Source organism: Jaculus jaculus, chromosome 5, assembly GCF_020740685.1.
Source record: "Jaculus jaculus isolate mJacJac1 chromosome 5, mJacJac1.mat.Y.cur, whole genome shotgun sequence".
Lineage (NCBI taxonomy): Eukaryota > Metazoa > Chordata > Mammalia > Rodentia > Dipodidae > Jaculus > Jaculus jaculus.
The window spans coordinates 107,630,568-107,649,937 of record NC_059106.1 but is presented as its reverse complement, the minus strand read 5'-3'; the positions used below and the strand labels follow the sequence as shown (position 1 = coordinate 107,649,937).

The following is a 19,370-nucleotide window of genomic DNA, read 5'->3' as shown; positions in this document are numbered from 1 at the left end:
TATGTATCCCATTAAACTCACTGGTTGGTGAAAAATTCAAGAATGGGTGTGTGGTGGTAGGTAGGCAGAAAAATGGTGTCCCTTGAGAAGCTGGTGTTTTAATCCTTGGAATCTGTTACTTTTAATGGAAGCAGGGGTTTGCACATGTGATAAAATTAAGGAACTAGAGGTTGGGGGGCTGTGAAGGATTATCTAGGCAGTCTAAGTGCAATCACACACACTTTTTAAGAGAGAAGCCAAGGAATGTGACTCAAGAAAGAGTGATGACAGATAGAAGCACACATAGTGTGCCTGTGGACATGACACAGATGTGTGAGCAGCAAGTATGCACAGGTATTTAATGTTGCTGCTTAGAGTACAGGTGTCAACTGCTCTTTTGCATATTGCTACCATTCACATCCAGTATTTAAAATGGGGCGCAGAGTGCTGGAAAGATGGCTTAGTGGTTGGGCCCTTACCTATGATGCCTAAGGACTCCAGTCCGAGGCTTGATTCCCCAGTACCAAGTAAGCCAGATGCACAAGGTGGCACATGCAATCTGAAGTTCATTTCCAGTGGCTGGAGGCCCTAGTGTGCCCATTCTCTTTCTGTATCTGCCTCTTTGTCTCTGTGTCTCTCTCAAATAAATAAAAAGAAATATTTTAAAAATGAAAATAAGCCGGACGTGGTGGCGCACGCCTTTAATCCCAGCACTCGGGAGGCAGAGGTAGGCAGATTGCCGTGAGTTCGAGGGCACCCTGAGACTCCATAGTTAATTCCAGGTCAGCCTGAGCTAGAGTGAGACCATACCTCGAAAAACAAAACAAAAAAAAAAAAAGAAAAGAAAAGAAAATGGGGCACTGAAGCTGGGCACGGTGGCTCACACTTGCAATCCCAGCACTTTGAAGGTAAAGCAAAGGGATTGCAAGCTCCAGGCCAACCTGGTGACACAGCAGGATTTCACTTTAGAAAAAGAAAAGAGGGATTGGTGAATAGGCTCTGGGGACCTTAGTTCAGATCCCTAGCTCTTACATAAAGAGTGGGCATGACGGCGCACACTATAATCCCAGCTCTGGGGAGACAGAGACAGGAAGCTCTTCCAGACTCCCTGGCTAACTACTGTAGCCAAATTGGTGGTTCCTGGATTCAGTGAGAGATCCTGTCAATAATAGGATAGCTGGGTGTGATAGCTGACACTCTAATTCCAGCGCTGGAGAGTGAGATAGGAAGATTGCTGAGAGTTCAAGGACAGTCTGGGTTACAGAGTAAATTCCAGGTCAGCCTGGGCTAGAGTGAGACCCTGCCTTAAAACAAAATAAACAATAATAATAATGAGAAGGAGGGAGCTGGAGAGATGGCTCAGTGCACAAGCATGAGGACCTGAGTTCGATCCCCAGCACCCACATAAAAAGCACTGCCACCCATGCCTGCAGCCTCAGCTGAGAGAGGATTGGAGACAGAACTACTGTCTTTCTGGTCTGCCAGTCTAAAGCTCCAGGTTTACTGTAAGAAATAAAGCAGAAGAGAGCTAGAGGAAGATGCCCAATGTCCACCTCCACATGTATGTTCATGGGGTATATACCTCTGCGCATATGTACATACACTGCATGCACAACAGACACCAACCTAAGATCAAGGGGAAGAGGGATTGAAGAAGGCATTTAATATCAAACACTGGCCTCCATACACATGTGCAGTCATGTACATGTGCACCCACACACATGTACTCACATACAAACATGTATACATGTACATGCACACCACACATACCACATGAAAAGAAAACTGGTGTGGCCCAGCTGTTCCTGATGAGAACTTTGAGGTCTGTGAGTGTTTTCTTCCTGAACTCTTGCCTCTTGGTGCTATTTGGACATTGGAAAGTCTCTAACAGGAGGAAGCATGGGTTAAACTAAAGCAAACAAGCTTTACTGCAACTGAACCCAAGATTCTTCTGATGGAGTGTGATGGGACGAGGTGTGGAGTGCCTGCATGTTGAGAACCAAACGCGTTCTTCCAGTGTTGTGTGGAATGTGTTTATACACTGCCGCCTGGTGACTGCGGAACTGAATCCTGTGGAGGCCTGCAAAGTTTTAACTCTCTGAGAATAAGAACCTTACTAACAAGCATTGATTTCAAACAGTCCCTATTGGAGTTTTTCTGGCCTTATCTGTTTTATTCATGCTTCCAGAAGGTGATAGATCCTTATTAAGGAGGGGAAAAAATAGCCACTTTGTGCTGGTTTTACAGCCATGGCTGCTGAAACTCCCTTGGGCTGTGCCTCACCCTGGTGCTCAGACAGAGGACTTGGTTGTCATCACTCTTTATCCTATACCCAGATCCATTTTCAGGTACCAGGTCATTAAGAGGGTCCCTGACACTCATTTCCTTCTCTCCAAACCTCCTTAGTGTTAAATTGTGTGTGACTGAGTGTGTGTGTGTTGGTTCTTTTAGGCAGTGTCTCATGTGGTGGAGACTGGTCCTGAAATTCCTGATACTCTCGCCCCCACACTCCCTCCCCCCAAATGCTAGGACTATAGGCATGTGCCACCATACCCAATTCCTAGTGTCAAATTTAAGGTGTGTTCCCTGTCCAGTGCATGCTGGCCATCTGGACTCCTGGCTTGGGGCCATGGGTCCCAGCACAGACACCCTCCCATCTCCATGACCTCTGTGGTACTGTTTCCTAAGCAAGTCTCTGCCACTGTACGTGTGCCCCTCCTTTCTTCCTGTTTACTCCCTTGACATAGGGCCTAGCGTCCCTGCTTCACAGATGAGGAGTGAAGACTCAAGTGACCCTGAAGGGCTAGGACAGATGCAGCTGTGCTCACACTGAGCACTGTGACTGTCTCACAGGCAATCCCAAACTGACTCAGCCCATCTGGGACCGGCAGCAGCATCTACAAGGTCGACAGGCCCTCTGACTGCTTATGGTAGGGTTGAAAATAATGCCCTCCAAGTTATCCAACTGGCTTTTCTAAATATTACGTTTGTACTCATGCATTAGAGCTGCTCTCAGCCTCCATCAGAGAAGTTCTTTTTGCAGTGGTCAGAGGTTAATACAGAGACACATATCTAACCAAAGTGCTGAGAACAGGTGACTCTTGTGTACTGGGTCCTAAGAGAACATCTATGTCACCCCTCCCAAGGCTCAGAGAACATTACAGAAGAGGGGGCAAAAATAATGTAGGAGCCGGAGTCTGGGGAGGAGTGCCGCTGGATGCTGTTTTCTGGACAGGCATGGCTTTCCATTCTTTCACAGCAGTTGTGCTTTCCTGTGCAAACTTGAGCTGGGAGGCAGAACATGGGTGGGAGAGGGGCTTATGAGACCCCAATTTTCCCAGCAGAACTTGGCTTTAGGGAAGGGAGTGTCATTTTCTGCAGCAGTGCCACTACTGGTACGTTGCCCCCACCATGCTCGTGCTCAAACCCAAGGGCCAGAAAGAAAGACATGGTGTGGGAAAGGAGCCTGCTGAAGCAGGAAGGAGATGAAAGACAGTGGGGGCTGGAGAGATGGCTTAACAGCTGAGGTGCTTGCCTGTGAAGCCTAAGGACCTAGGCTCAACTCCCCAGAACCCATGTAAGCCAGATACACATGGTGGTACATGCAATCTGCAGTTCGTCTATAGTGGCTACAGGCCCTGGTATGCCATTCTCTAATAAATAAAAATAAAAAATTTTTTACATTTTATTTATTTGCAGAGAGAGAGAGAGAGAGAGAGAGAGAGAGAGAGAATATGAGAATGGGTGCCCCAGGGCCTCTGCTACTGCAAACAAACTCCAGATGCACATGCCCCTTTGTGTCTCTGGCTTTATGTGGGTACTGGAGAATTGAACCCTGGTCATTAGGCTTTGAAGGCAAGTGCCTTCATTTAACCACTGAGACATCCCTCCAGCCCTAAAAGATTTTGTTTTTTAGAAAATAATGAGGATAGGGAGTGGATTATGATCAAAATACATGATATATATGTATGAAATTGTCAAAATGAAAATAAGTAAGGCTGGAGAGATGGCTTAGCAGTTAAAGTGCTTACCTACAAAGCCTAAGGATGCAGGTTCAATTTCCGAGAACCCATGTAAGCCAGATACACATGGTGGCATATGCATCTGGAGTTCATTTGTAGTGTTTGGGGACCCTGGAGCACCCATTCTCTCTTTTTCTGTCTTTAATAATAAATAAAGTTTAAAAAATAAAAAGTAAATAGATGAGCTCACTACTCTAGCCTCACACCCAACCCTTCCCCATAGAAAGATGACAAGTTCTTTATTTCCTCTGAAAATATTGCATCCCCACTGCAAATCAGTCCTCTTGGGACCATTGGGCCTGAGGTACGGAGGGAAGAAAAGAATGGGGTTGGAAACCAGGAAAGGTTTGTGCTTTTGCCCAGGTTCTGCTTCCTTTCCCCCAATGCCTACAACACTTTCTCCCCCTTCTAGTGCTGTGAAGTTCAGAGTCCACATATAATTGAGATCATTTGTCCGTCTTCCTGATGGCACTTGGAATAATGTCTTAACAAGGTTATCCATGTTGTCAAAAATGTCAGATCTTCTTTGTTATGGCTGAGTAATATTTCTCTTACAATACACATATATGCCACATTTTGTTCATCCATTCATCTGTTGTTAGACATTTAAGTTTTTTCTATATTTGTTCTATCTTAAATGTTCTCATCATTTCCAACTGTGTATGAGTGTGAAGGAGGAAATTAATTGTGGGGAGGAACATTTGATATATGTAGAGAATTCGTATACTTTTCATATTGTAATATTATATTAAATCAATTTCTGATATTGCAAAAAAAATGTTCTCATCACAAGAAAAAAATCAGGAAGGAATGTGAAAGAAGGATAAAAGGGAAGGAGAGTAGGGAGGAGGAGGAAGAGGGAAGAAGGAAGGCAGTTTCTGTGAGATGATAGATCAATCAGTTTTTTGTGGGTATTATTTCATTATTATATATTATTATTATATATTTCACTGTATATGTACATATATATTTCATAGTGTATATGTGCATATATATTCAAACATCAAGTTTCACACTGTAAATATATAAATATATGCAACTTTGATTTTTTATTTTTTTTTATTTATTTTTTGGGTTTTTTGAGGTAGGGTCTCACTGTAGCCCAGGCTGACCTGGAATTCACTATGTAGTCTCAGGGTGGCAGTCCTTCTACCTCTGCCTCCCAAGTACTGGGATTAAAGGCATGAACCACCATGCCCAGGTTTTTGTGCTACTTTTTGTTTGTTTGTTTTTCAAGGTAGGGTCTCAGGCTGACCTGGAATTAACTAAGTAGTCTCAGGGTGGCCTCTAACTCAGAGATCCTCCTACCTCTGCCTCCCGAGTTCTGGGATTAAAGGCATGTGCTACCTTGCCTGGCCACGCCCAGCTTTTTATTTATTTATTTTTTTTTGAGGTAGGATCTTGCTATGTAGTCCAAACTGGCTTCAAATTCAGTGATCTCTTGCCTTAGCCACCCAAGTTACTGGAATTACAGGTAGGAAGTACTGTACCTGGTGTATTTATTTATTTATTTATTTTTATTTGAGAAAGAGAGAGAGACAATGGGCACTCCAGGGCTTCTAGCCACTGCAAATGAACTCCAGACACATGGACCACCTTGTGCATCTGGCTTACATGGGTACTGGGAAACTGGGTACTGGTCTCTTGGTTTTGCAAGCAAACGCCTTAACCACTAAGCAATCTCTCCAGCCCAGTATATGGTATGTGATTTTTAAAAAATATTTTTTTTATTTATTTATTTTGATAGAGAGAGGCAAATAGAGAATGGGCATGCCAGGGCCTCCAGCCATTGCAAACGAATTCCAGACACATGTGCCACCTTGTGCATCTGGCTTATATGGGTACTGGGGAATCAAACCTGGGTCCTTAGGCTTCGCAGCCTTAAGTGCTAAGCCACCTCTCCAGCTCAGTTTTTTTTTTCCATTTCATTATATCTCAGTAAAGCACAACATGAATCTAGAAACTCAGGGCCTTGAGGGAGCCAGACCTGCAGTGGCCTCTCAAAATGGTCAGGCCCAGGGCCCTAAATGTTATTTAACTGTTGTGGGTCCCCATCTCTGTGACATGAAAAGAATAATCTCTCTCTAACCTAGAGTCATTTTGATAAATAAGAGGATATGCATCAAATGCTTAGAATAGTTCCCAACATTCGAGAATCTTCATTATCTTTATAGCTGTTAACCACAAACTTCCAAGCCAGTGAACATAAAGTCTGGTCATTTCATTCTTCTGGTTTAATTACTTTAAAATGTCTGCACCTTAGTGAAGGCCAGTCTACTTATTTTACATGTGGGAAAGACAAAACAAAACAAAAAGAAGTTAAATGTCTCCCTCAAAGGTCACACTGCCAGTTTAGAGCTAGATCTGCAGTTAGCTCCCTTCTAGATGTATGTTTCCGTATAGACAGGCATTCTGAGCAGGACAGTCTTCTGCTGTGAGAGGGCAGCCTAGGAACATTGTGTTGGTGATGAAGAACAGCAATGGACTGAAATTTAGCTTCAGCCAAACCTACCTTCAGCCTTGGTATCTACCAAGGCTGTGGTCTGGCCTTGGAGGCTTAGGAAGGCCACACAGCCAAGGCCCTACTTTGTCCTTGGCTCTAGAACTCCAGAACTTAGGTATAATCACATGGATCCCCACTGTATATCTCTGCATCACTACAGTCATGCAAGTAATGGCATTTGGGGATATTGCTAATTGAATAAAACATTCTGCCTCTAATGTACGTATGTGCGCATTTTCAATGTAGCTTGGAAAGATGGATCTCCTTATCTACTTTGTGTGTTAAAAGTTACTATTTGCGTTAGTTATTTTGGGATCACTTAGACTTAATGCAGGACATGTATTTTGCTTATGGTTTCAGAGGCTTTGTCCATCAGGGTGGGAAAGGTGTGGTGAGCAGCATCATCCATGGCTGACAAGAAGCAGACAACTGCAGTAACAAGAAGGGCTTAGATAAGATACAACCCCCAAGGGCACGTCTCCAGTGACCTACTGTACTCAGCCTTCCACAGTGCCACCACCTTCCACTAGTTCACTAAAATTTTTGAATCTGGGCTGAAGAGATTGCTTAGTGGTTAAGATATTTGCCTGTGAAGCCTAAGGCCCCAGGTTCAATTCCCCAGTACCCATATAAAGCCAGATGCACAGGGTGCCCCATGCATCTGGAGTTCGTTTGCAGTGGCTGGAGGCCCTGGCGTGCCCATTCTCTCTCTCTCTCCCTCTATTTCTCTGTGACTCTTTCTCTCATATAAGTAAAAATAAATCTTTAAAAACTTGGAATCTGAGCCGGGCATGGTGGCACACGCCTTTAATCTCAGCACTCAGGAGACAGAGGTTGGAGGATCGCCATGAGTTCAAAGCCACCTTGAGAATATGAGTGAATTCCAGGTCAGCCTGGACTAGAGTCAAATCCTATCTCCAAAAAAAAAAAAAAAAAAAAAAACTTGGAATCTGGCCAGGTGTGGTGGCATACGCCTTTAATTCCAGCACTTGGGAGGCAGAGGTAGATGGATTGCTGTGAGTTCAAGGCCACCCTGAGACTACATAGTGAATTCCAGAAAAAAAAATTGGAATCTGATTAAATGGATTAACTTAAGCTAATCCATTAATGAATGGATTAAACCATTCATTAAACTATCCCCTCATAGACACAGTAAGAGGTAGTTCTCAATCCAGTTGAGTGGACCATAGAGACTAACCAGCTTGATTGCAAGAACAAAAAAACTAATAATTAATGAGGTTAACAGAAGCTGTTTACCTGCATCCAAAAAAGCTACCAACTTTTAAGTAGTTAAGTAGAGAAAAAAGATTGACACACTAAATATGAAAGTATTCCAACTGCATACCTTCAGGAAGAATAATGTAGCCTTTTAAAAATAGAGCCAGGCACTATGGCTTATGCCTATAATCCCAGCACTCAGGAGGCCAAGGTATGAGGATTTCACGAGTTCATAGGCCTGCTTGGGCTACATAGTCCAGCTCAGTCTGGGCTAGAGCCTTGCCAAAAAAACAAAAAACAAGACAAAAAAACACTAATAAATGGATAAAAATACATAACAGAGTAATAGAGAATATTTGTTGTAAATCTTTTTCTTTTTCTTTTTTTGTTTTGAGGCAGAGGCTCATGTGCCCAGGCTGGGCTTGAGCTGCCTATGTAGCAGAAAATGATCTTAAACTTCTGGTTTTCCTACCTCCACCTCTGTATTGGTCAGGGTTATCTACAGAAACAGAACTACTAGAATGAATTATTTTATAAAGGGAATGTATTGGATTAGCTTACAATAGCAATAGCAGTTGCAGGCCCGAGAATCACCAGAACCTGGTAGCTGCTCAATCCACTGGCCAGATGCCTCAGATGTCCCAACCCGGCACTATAGGTGGCGCTGAAGGCCTGGAGGAGGAGCCACTGGGTTTTGATCCACGGGGGTCTTCCGTTGACGGTGGTCTTCAGTCTGTGCTGGTCTTCAATCCATGCAGGAAGGCAGCGAGCAGCTCCAGCAGCCAAGTGGGAAGAAGAAAGGGGCTGTCTTCTCCCAGAGCTTCCTTATATCAAGTCCCCCTCTGAGCAGGGCTGCTGCTCTGGTGGAAGGGCTCACTCTGGGGGAAGGACTTCTTCCTTTAGTTGATCCTTCCTGGAAGCAACCTCAGAGACCCACCCTAAAGGGATTTCTATGGATTACTAAACAGATCAAGTTGACATCACCTTAACTATCACAACCTCCAAGTGCTGGAATAACAGGCATACACCCCCAGTTGTGGGGATCAATCCTAGGGCTTTGTGTATGCTAAGAAAGCACTCTTGAGAGCCAGGCACACCTTTAATCCCAGCACTTGAGAGGCAGAGGTAGGAGGCCAGCCTGGAACTACAGTAAGATCCAGGTCAACCTGGGCTAGAGTAAGACCCTACCTTGAAAAAAAAGCAAACAAAAAGAAAGCCCTCTTGCCAACTGAGCTATATCCTCAATCTTTTTAGAATTGTTTGGGGCACTAAAATATATATCACTAAACAAAATAACATTTGAGAATTGTATTAAATTTTCAGCAGCTTATCTCCATTTAGTCTATAATGCTCTTGTCTATGTGGGACTCAGTGGAAATTAAGTCACTATTTTGAGTTGCTGAGAATGCTGATCATGGCTTACTCTGAAGCCTGGGGTGAGACCCACACTGTGATCACTCCAAGCAGGAACAGAAGCAGGATTGTCACTTCAAGGTCATCCTTATCTATGTAGTGAGGTTGAAACGGCCTGGTCTACATGAAAGTATGTCTTTAAAAGAAAAAATGAAAAAGAGTGGGGAGGCCCAGGCTCAATGGTTTAAGACACTTTCTTGCAAAGCCTGCTGTCAAGGATCAGTTCTCCAGTGCCCACATAAAGCCAGATGCACAAAGTAGTACATGCTTTTGGAGTTCATTTGCAGTGGCAAGAGGCCTTGGCATGCCCATAGTCTGTCTATTTCTCTCAAATTTTTATTTATGAGAGAGGGAGAGAGAATGGGTGTACCAGGGCCTCTAGCCACTATAAACGAACTCCAGACTCATATGTGCTTATTCAGATTCTGGGGAATTGAACCTAGTTAAAGTAGGCAAGCACCTTAACCGCTAAGCCATCTCTCCAGCCCTCAAATATGTGTGTCTGTATATGTATATGTATGTGTATGTATGTATGTATCTATGTATGTATATGTGTGTGTGTGTGTGTGTGTGTATGTATATATATATATATATATACACACACATTTTTTTTAAGGGAGTGGGCTGATGGGCTGGAGGGATGGCTTAGTGGTTAAGGTATTTGCCTGCAAAGCCAAAGGATCCCAATTCAATTCTTAATCCAGGACCCACATTAGCCAGATGCACAAGGGGCACATGCATCTGGAGTTAGTTTGCAGTAGTTGGAGGGCCTGGCATACCCATTCTCTCTCTGTCTCTCTCTCTGCCTTTTTCTCTCAAATAATTAAGTAAATAAATAAATAACTTTTTTTTTAAAGGAGTGGGCTGAGATGATTCAGTGAATAATGCACTTTCTGGCATAAGTGTGAAAAACAGTTCAGGCTCCCAGTACCCACATAAATACCTGGTAGGTGTAGTAGCTATCCGTAATCCCAGTACTCTGGAGACAGATAGGATATCCTCAGGGCAAGCTGCCTACCTGAGCTAGCTGAATCAGCAAGCTCTGGGCTCAAGTGAGAAACTCTGCCTCAATAAAATAATGTGAAACACAGTTGAGGAAGAGGCCCAACATCAGCCTCTGGCCTCCATGTGTACCCAGCCCAACACGTATATGCACATGCATAAACACACATATGCAGAAATTCACTGAAATGGTAAATTTCAAACATTCACGCAAAATTTAAAGAATAAAATGTAATTCTATTTTTAAAGTCAAGTTTTCAGATTTGCACTTGTGTCCCAGAATTTATTTGAATGGTTCTTGGTGCTTTCTCAGGCTCTTCCTTTGAAATGGCTCTCAGAGCTCATGCTCAGTTTCGGCGTTTGTGTAGTTGTGGGTGAGAGGAGACGCCCGTTGTTCCCTTTTATTCCCTCCCTCCTCCCCCCAAGGTAGGGTCTCACTCTAGCTCAGGCTGATCTGGAATTCACTGTGTAGTCTCAAGCTGGCCTTGAATGCATGGCAATCCTCTTACCTCTGCCTCCCGAATGCTGGGATTAAAGGCATGCGCTACCACACCTGGCTCCATCGTTCTCTTTTTTCTCCTCTTCCCTCTTGCCCTCAATGGAAAAGGCCATGATTGCCAGCATTGGGTGTACTGGCTGAGCAGAATTAGAAATCAGATCTCCCACGTGCACTCTGAGAGACAAGCAAGGGCTGGTTGTCAGATGTCTGGGTCCATGGTTTTTCTGAGCAGGGCTCTGGGGACACTCAGAAGTGCAGGGCACAGCAATCACTTCATGGGTATTCTCTTCCTCTGCCCCAATAGTTTGTGAAGTTTGCCAACATTGAGGAGGACACCCCATCCTACCACCGGAGCTATGACTTCTTTGTGTCTCGATTCAGTGAAATGTGTCACTCAAGCCATGACGACCTGGAGATCAAGACTAAGTGAGTGTGTGTGTGTTGGGGGGCAGAAGGGGGTTCTGCTCAGTTCCCAGCAGAAACACTGGGGTGCTTTGGAGGACTTGGGCCCCTGCTCACTGACCTTCCTTGACTTCCCTTCTGGTTTGATGTTGTCGGAGGAAGGATCTGCTGGCTGGATGTGGGTGGGTGGAGAAGCAGCAAGTGGTTCTGAAGGAAAACCTCTGGGGCCAGAAAACAGTGCAGGATATAAGATAGTGGTTTCTTGAGGCTAACTTGAGAACCGGGACAAAACATACGCGTTCATACACAAGTGCCACCTCCCCCATTCCTTCCTCTCCTGAGGGGAGCCTGCATTTGGGTACTCCAGAAGCAACCTGCTCTCCAGAATACGCCCAAATGTGCACCCACCCAGACACTAGCTTCTCCTGCTGCCTTCTCACTCCATCTCCCGAACCCTTCTGTTCCTCAGCCCCCTTCACACACACACACACACACCCGCCACACAGGCCTCAGACCTGCCAGGGACACTCCTTTCCTCAACCCCCCCTTCACACACACACACACACACACACCCGCCACACAGGCCTCAGACCTTCCAGGGACACTCCTGCCCCAGGGCTTTTGCAATCTGTGCTGAGGCTTCTTGCATGTATTTACATAGCTCACTGCTTCCCCTCTGCCAAGCCTTCCATCACTGTGCCTGCATCAGTGAAGCCTACCTGACCATCCCACATACCCACTCTTCCCCCTGCTCTGGATTTTATTCCCCACATTACTCATCCCCTTTTAATAAATTTCATAATTTCCTTCTTTTTCCTAAAATATATTTATTTTCAAGCAGAGAGAGAGAGAGAGAGAGGGAGAATGGGCACACCAGCCACTGCAAATGAACTCTAGGCACATGTGCCACTTTGTGCATCTGGCTTTACATGGACATGGGGAGTCAAACTCAGGTCATTAGGCTTTGCAGGCAAGCGCCTTAACCACTGAGCCATCTCTCCAGCCCCTCCTTCTCATACTTATTCATTGTCTGTCTCGCCCCACTGTGTGTAGGCTACAGAAGTCACGTTATTCACTGATATATCCCAAAGTGCTAGAACAGCTCCCTGAGAACAGCATACACTATCTATTGAATGAATAACTGAATGACTGTTTTCAAGTCAACATCTAGAACTATACAACACATTTTATACACACATACTTAAAGCACTTAATTCACAGAAATATACTCATCACAGGCTGGAACTGGAGCTCAGTGGTAAGGTGCTTGCCTAGCACTCACAAAGCCTGGATTTGATCCCTAGCTCTGCACACTGGGCTTGGCACACACACCTGTCCCAGCACCCTGGACTGGAGGCAGAAGAATCAGGAGTCATCCTCAGTTAAATAGTGAGCTCAAGGCCAGCCTAGAATACATATGCCCCTCTCAGGAAGGAAGAAAAGAACGAAGGAAGGAGGGAAGAATAGAAAGGAAAAAGGAAACAAAACAAACGCACTGACACAGAAGTGAAACTTCACAAATAAAATCACAAGAAATTAAAATGTGGGGCTGGAGAGATGGCCTAGCAGTTGTGAAGTCTAAGGACCCAGGTTTGATTCCCCAGAACCCACATAGGCCAGATATACATAGTAGCACATGCATCTGGAGTTTGTAGTGGCTGGAGGCCCTGGCACACCCATTCTCTATCTAATAAATAAATAAAAATAAAATATTTAGGGCCAGGCATCGTGGCACACACCTTTAATCCCAGCACTCAGGAGGTAGAGGTAGTAGGATCGCTGTGAGTTCAAGGCCACCTGAATTCCAGGTTAGCCTGGGCTAGAGTGTGACCCTACCTCAAAAAAAAAAAATTTATTTTTTGAAAACAGAAATTAAAATGGGGGTAAGGGAGATATCTAAGCAAGTTGAAAGCACTTGGCTGCAAATCCTGATGGCCCAGGTTCAGTTGCCCAGTACCCACGTAAAACCAGTTGTACAAAGTGGCTGTGCTTCTGGAGTTCCTTTGCAGTGGCAAGAGGCCCTTGGCACACCCATTCCCTTTCTCTCTCATTCTTTTAAGCTCTGTTGGGAAATAAATAAAATACTTAAAAAAAGAAAAGAAATTAAAATAGTGCTGGCACATGCCACAGTCAGGCCCATGCCTCGGTAAAGATGGGAAGAAGTTAATTTGTGCCAAGCAGGGAAGCATAGGGTGTGAAAGAATGAGATGTGTATGTCCACAGAGTGTTGTCAGCACCCAAGACTGTGAAGCTAGAGAGTGTGTTAAAGGAAAAGGACTTCTGAAGGGGGAGGAGCAAGTAGAAAGCAAAGGCTGGGGCTGAAGTCATGTGGCCAGAGATTGCTCATTGGCTGTTTCCAGACCTCAGCTCCTCAAAAGTGTTACAGGAGAACCTCAATATGTAGCATAGCCATGTTAGGACCCCTTAGTCTGAGACCTTTCTTGAACCAGGCAGTCTCCAGGGGCTGTGGTGCCTGAGGGCTTCAAGGGGCAGGATTGTATAAGGAAGGAGCTCTCTTCCTGCCCAGCTCTGGCTTCCTGTCTAGCCACGTCACAACCAGGGGCTATGAGGCAGAAGGACTGGAGCGGTTGGAGTGGATCCAGAAGCATGTGGTTGTTACTGGAGTATGCCTAGCTCATGTGAAGCTCTGGGTTTCCATCCCCAGCCCTGCAAGCAAACACACACACACACACAATCTACAGCAAGGAGCACTGTCAGCACTGTGATCCAACAGCATGGGTATTCTCCTGAGCATGGAGAAGACAGCTTTAATTGGTCTTGAGCCAGGAGATCCTGGGGTTGTTGGGCTCATGCTACACTACCCCCACCCCACCCCCAAGTGACTGTCACCTAGACTGGCTAAGGGTTGCACCTGAGAACCTCACTTCAAGTGAAGCTGAAAATAGAGCTGGCAACAAACAGGAAAACTGCTCAACTCCAGTCATGATCATAAGGATGTGAACTGAAATGGGGATTTTCTGAGCCACAGAATGAGAACAGCAGTTTAAAATAGGACCCCCGGAGTTGCTCCAGGGACAAGGGACAGAGAGGGCATTCTCTTGAAGTCAGTGCATGGCAGAGAAAGGTTGCACTTTGCAACCCTTTTAGAAACCTTTCCCATCATTTGATTCAGTGACACCACACATGGCTACGACTCAAAATGTAGAAAGACATTTTATAAATAACTTCCACATTGCATTATTATTATGGAAACAAAAGGCTGGAGTGTTGGCTCAGTAAAAAAAGCACTTGCTGTCCAAGCGTGAGTACCTCAGTTTGGATCCTAGACCACATGTAAAAACCAAAGCTATGCCAGGCTGGGGAGATATCTTAGTGGTTAAAGACACTTGCTTGCAAAGTCTGCCAGCCTGGGTTTAGTTTCCCAGTATCCATGTAAAATCTGGAGTTCTTTTGCAGTGGCTGAAGGCCCTGGCATGCCCTCTCTCTCTAAGGAAAAAAAAAAATTAAAAATACAAAAAAAAAAAAAAAAAACCTAAGAAGCTGTGGTAATCTTCTGTAATCCCAGCACAGATGTGAATAATAATACAGCAAGATGGGAATTGGGGATAGGGGAATTTCCCAGAGGCTCAAGGACCAGCCAGCTTGGCAAACTGAGCAGTGAGTAAAAGGTGAAGACTGGCTCTAAAGTTGTCCTGTGACCTCCACGTGTGCACTGTGAAACACGTGCACCCACTCTCACATGAACACACACATATAAAAATAAAATGGAAACAACTTAAAATGGCCTGTAGGAGCCCAGTGTAGAGTTTATTATGACATATCATATACTGTTCAGTGTTCCTGAGAAGTTAACATGTATGGAAATGCTTATAACAGAGTACCTGAAAGAAAAGCCAATACAAATTAAGTATGTGGTTGGTTCTTTTTTTAAATTTTTGTGTCTTTTTACTAGAGAGAAAGAATGGGTGTGCCAAGGCCTCTAGCCATTGCAAAGGAACTCCAGAAGCATGTGCCACCATATGCATCTGGCTTACATGGGTACTGGGGAATCGAACCTGGGTCCTTAGGCTTTGCAGACAAGCACCTTAACTGCTAAGCCAACTCTCCAGCCCAGTGCTTGGTTCTTAATTCTGTGATACATTCTGCACAGATGTCAAAATGTCAGTAATGTTTATCTGTGACTGGTGACAACAGAAGTAAATGTTTTCTTCTCTGTGCTTTTTAAAAATTATTTTTGAGAGAGATGGAAAGAGAGAGAGAGAGAGAGAATGGATGCACCAGGGCCTTTCAGCCACTGTGAACAAACTCCAGACATGTGTGGCTCCTTGTGCACATATGTGACATTGCACACTTGCATCACTGTGCATCTGGCCGTGTGGGACCTGGAGATTCAAATGTGTGTTCTTAGGCTTTGCAGGCAAGTGCCTTAACCACTAAGCCATCTCTCCAACCCTCTGCTTTCTTCTTCATAATTTACATATATTACTTTATAATCAGTGAAAAGTATGATTTGAAATTAAAAAGCCAGGTGCATGTCTATAATCCTAGCACTTGGGGGATGGAGGTAGGATGATCAGGAATCAAAGGTACAAAGCAAGTTTGAAGTCAGCTTGAGCTACATGAGATCTTGTCAAGAGAAAGAGAAAAACAAGAACCAGGTATGATGGTGCACACCTATATACCCAGCACTTAGAAGGCAGAGACAGGAAGATCATGAGTTCATGTCCAGACTCAGCTATATACTGATTTTCAGGCCAGCCTGGGCAATATAAGGCCTTGTCTCAAAAAACAAATGAAAGGAAGGGCAGGGGAAATAAGAGGAACTTCAGGGCCGGGCGTGGTGGCGCACGCCTTTAATCCCAGGACTGGGAAGGCAGAGGTAGGAAGGAGTATTGCTGTGAGTTTGAGGCTACCCTGAGAAGACAGAGTGAATTCCAGGTCCAACTGGGCTAGAGTGAGACCCTACCCCGAAAAAAAAAAAAAAAAAAAAAGAGGAACTTCAGGTTGAAATTCATGGGCACTTAAAAAAACAAAAACTAAAACAACTCTTCCCCACAGGAAGGCTGACTGGGGTGTGAGAAAGGGGTTCCCCTCTGTGCTATTACTGGGTTGTCCCGGCTGCAATCCATAGATCCCAGAGAGTCTGGAGCTCAGTGCCTCTCCCTGCAGATCCCCTCCCAACCCTAAGTTTCTCCTAGCCCTGATTTTGCCTCATGCATGTGTCCACAACTGTTTGTGCTCTGCTGTCTTGGTACCAGACAGGAGCTAGAGCAGTCGCCACCTAGGACATAGCCAGGGAGGCACCCAAGCAAAGGCAGTCTGGGAGTCTTTGGGATTTATTAGACGATAGGACCTCCTGGGCCAAGACCCCTCAAAAGAAGCCAGCCAAGAAGCAAAGTCCCAGGAGGAGGAGCAGGTGGGCTCCCTCTGCTGTTAGTACGAGTGTGTCCCTAAGCCCTGAATTGTTCTCTCTGGGCACACAGCTAAACTTTTCAAGACATGATGATGTCCCAGTTCCCTTCCACTTTTCCTTCCAGAATCCGGATGTCAGGCATCAAAGGCCTGCAAGGGGTAGTGAGAAAGACGGTGAATGATGAACTGCAGGCCAATATATGGGATCCACAGCATATGGATAAGATCGTCCCATCTCTGCTTTTCAATCTGCAACACGTGGAGGAGGCAGAGAGGTAAGCAGGATAGTGTCCAGTCCTCTAAGGCAATATATTCCCCTGGGCTTCGGGAACAACATGGTTTGGGCTACTCAAGTAAAACACAGCTAGAGCCAGGGATTGTGGCTTTGTGACTTGTTCTGGTTCTCTGAGAGCCTGGGGTGTGGTCTTCTGCCAGTTGTTGGGTCCCTTCACTAGACTGGTTCTTGGCTATCTAGGGGTAAATGTGTGCTGGACAGAACACAGAGGACCACAATTGGGTTCTCTGTTTTCTGCAAACAGCAAGCCAAGGAGGTTTACCATGTTTTGTTGCTTTAAGTACTGAGAACTTTGTCTCTTACTTCCTGATGCCTTAAACATGACTGCTTGACCAGCTGTGTTACCCAAGAGTTGCAGTTATTGGATTTTAATCTTGGCGACCCCACGCTGTGGAACTGATTCCCTTCCCTGCCCCTCAGTTTCTCTTGTGGAGTGGGATGGAGGGAATGGTTTGTGTGTGTTTGGCTGCCTCACCTTGGCTAAACAGGCAGAGAAAGTGTGCCCTCTGGTGGCTATTTCTGGACTAGCAGCTCACTGACAAGCACAAAGCACAAGTGTAGTCTCAGATGATGTTAGGGAGGGGGGGTTGGGGTTCCTGGGGCTGTTGGTTTCCTTCAGATCTGGATCACTTCTGGGATTTGCATAACACTGAATCCTGCCCCAGCCTACTGCCTTGTCTTTCCTTTCTCCTCCTTCATTGTCTATCTGCCTCCATTCCCTCTCCAGGTCTCATCTTTTTTCTCTCCCAACCCTTAGGTATATCAGGACCCTCATGGTCTGCACCCTACCTTGCCTCGGTGTTCAGAGGCTTCCCACCAGAGACACACCAACCTACTCTTAATAGTTTCTAGAAAAGGAACTGTCTCTTTCACTCTTCCTCCACTCCTGGCTTCCTTACCCTGTTTAATTTCTGACAACTATGACAGTTCCTTACCTAGTACAGCCTATGTCACATTCTTTTTTTGATGGTTCAGATAGGGTCTCACTCTAGTGCAGGCTGACCTGGAATTCACTCTGTAGTCTTGGGGTAGCCTCAAATTCAATGGCACTCCTCCTACCTCTGCCTCCCAAGTGCTGGGATGAAAGGTGTGCACCACCACACCAGAGAAAATGGGTGCACCAGTGCTAGACAGACTCCTGATGCATGTGCCACTTTGTGCATCTGGCTTGATGTGGGTACTGGGGAATGAAGTCAGGTTCTTAGGCTTTGCAGGTAAGTGCCTTAACCACTGAGCTATCTCTCCAGCTCCTATGTCACTGTCTTGCTTGTCCCACATAGAAACCCAGTGTTTCTGGGAGCCTGGCCCAACTTTTATCCACATGTCTGTTTCTACAGCCGGTCTCCCTCACCCCTCCAAGCACCAGAGAAGGAAAAAGAGAACCCAGCAGAGCTGGCTGAGAGGTGTCTGCGGGAGTTGCTGGGTCGGGCTGCCTTTGGCAACATCAAGAATGCCATCAAGCCTGTTCTCATGTGAGTTGAGTGCCCTGCCCCACACAGGCCTTCAGCCTTAATCCTTTCCAGGTTCCAGCATCTCCCTGCCCATTCAGGAGCAGAGAAGGAGATGGTACAGTTGCAGTGCTGTTGCTGAGCCAGTGCCTTTTTTTATCCCTGTGTTCCCTGACTGTCCCAAGGTTCTGTGTGCTCCCCTCTCTCAGTTATACAATAAGCAAATCCTCATCCTGGAACTGTTAGGGGTTCTCAAGAGGTAGATCTGTCCCACTAAGCTCATCTCTGAGTTTCCTATTCATCCCACCAAATTTTCTCCCTCACAGCCACCTGGATAATCATTCTCTTTGGGAACCCAAGGTGTTTGCCATCCGTTGCTTTAAAATCATCATGTATTCAATTCAGGTATGGTGGTTCCCCTGCTTCAATGCAAGTTATCCCCCTGACCAAGGGCTCCTCTGGGTACAAGATTGTGTCCTGAAGCAGAAAGCCAGTGCCTTCTGATTCCCCCAGGACAATAGTTACGAAAACCATACTGCCTCAGCTAGCTGTGAAGGGCCAGTTTTATCTTTTGTAATGAACTATAGAAATGACCCCTGAAAGGATACTCTTAGTTTTATCTTTTGTATAAAGAACAATAAAAATGAATTCCTAGGAGGCTAAAATTAAGGCTTACCAAATACAAGCGGCCCAGAATTCACCCACTTGGTTGCTTGGTATTGCAGTTACTACACATTCCCCATTGTGGTGCTTATCTTAGTATCGATGGCATCAAACTTGAGTTGGCACTGGGCCACACTTTCAGTAGCATTGCAGGAAACATTTAGTTTACTGTGGTTCTTGCCAGTAAGATCTAGGAACCCGGAAAAGTGAACAATTATACAATGTTTTGAAATGGATTCTTGGCCCCTTTTAAGTAAAAGGAACAAGGAGAATGTGGGAAGGAAGAGGCACTGGGATTTCGCTTTGTCCTTGGACTAGGGGGGAGGGCTGCAAGGAAAGGAATATGGTAGGCCAGACTGCACAGCAAGCTCCAGTTCTGCCAGGACTACCTAGCCAGGCCACCCTGCCCAACCCCCACCGAGAGAGGGGGAGGGGGGAGGGAGGGGAGATGAAGTGTGTTGTCCGCGGGCCTGGGGTCACGGCTTCGGCCCCAGCCTCGCGCTGGCCGCCGCGTGGGGTCGCTGTTTGGGGACCAGCGCGTCTTCCTCCCGCA

General features: G+C 45.5%; 1 protein-coding gene and 1 long non-coding RNA gene across 2 annotated transcripts in view; one reads left to right on the top strand and one right to left on the bottom strand.

Moving 5' to 3' along the window:
* Efr3b (EFR3 homolog B) overlaps nucleotides 1-19,370 on the top strand; it is a 118,708-nt gene that overhangs the window by 74,822 nt on the left and 24,516 nt on the right. The window contains exons 5-8 of the mRNA XM_045149009.1: nucleotides 10,941-11,062; nucleotides 16,537-16,686; nucleotides 18,044-18,178; nucleotides 18,481-18,559. Of these exons, the coding sequence (XP_045004944.1) occupies nucleotides 10,941-11,062; nucleotides 16,537-16,686; nucleotides 18,044-18,178; nucleotides 18,481-18,559 (486 nt within the window). The remainder of the gene's footprint in view (nucleotides 1-10,940; nucleotides 11,063-16,536; nucleotides 16,687-18,043; nucleotides 18,179-18,480; nucleotides 18,560-19,370) is intronic.
* LOC123460637 lies at nucleotides 10,445-19,237 on the bottom strand. Its single transcript, XR_006637142.1, has 3 exons — nucleotides 18,831-19,237; nucleotides 11,160-11,259; nucleotides 10,445-10,810 (listed from the first exon to the last, which is right to left on the bottom strand). It is a non-coding gene; the product is annotated as an uncharacterized LOC123460637 (long non-coding RNA).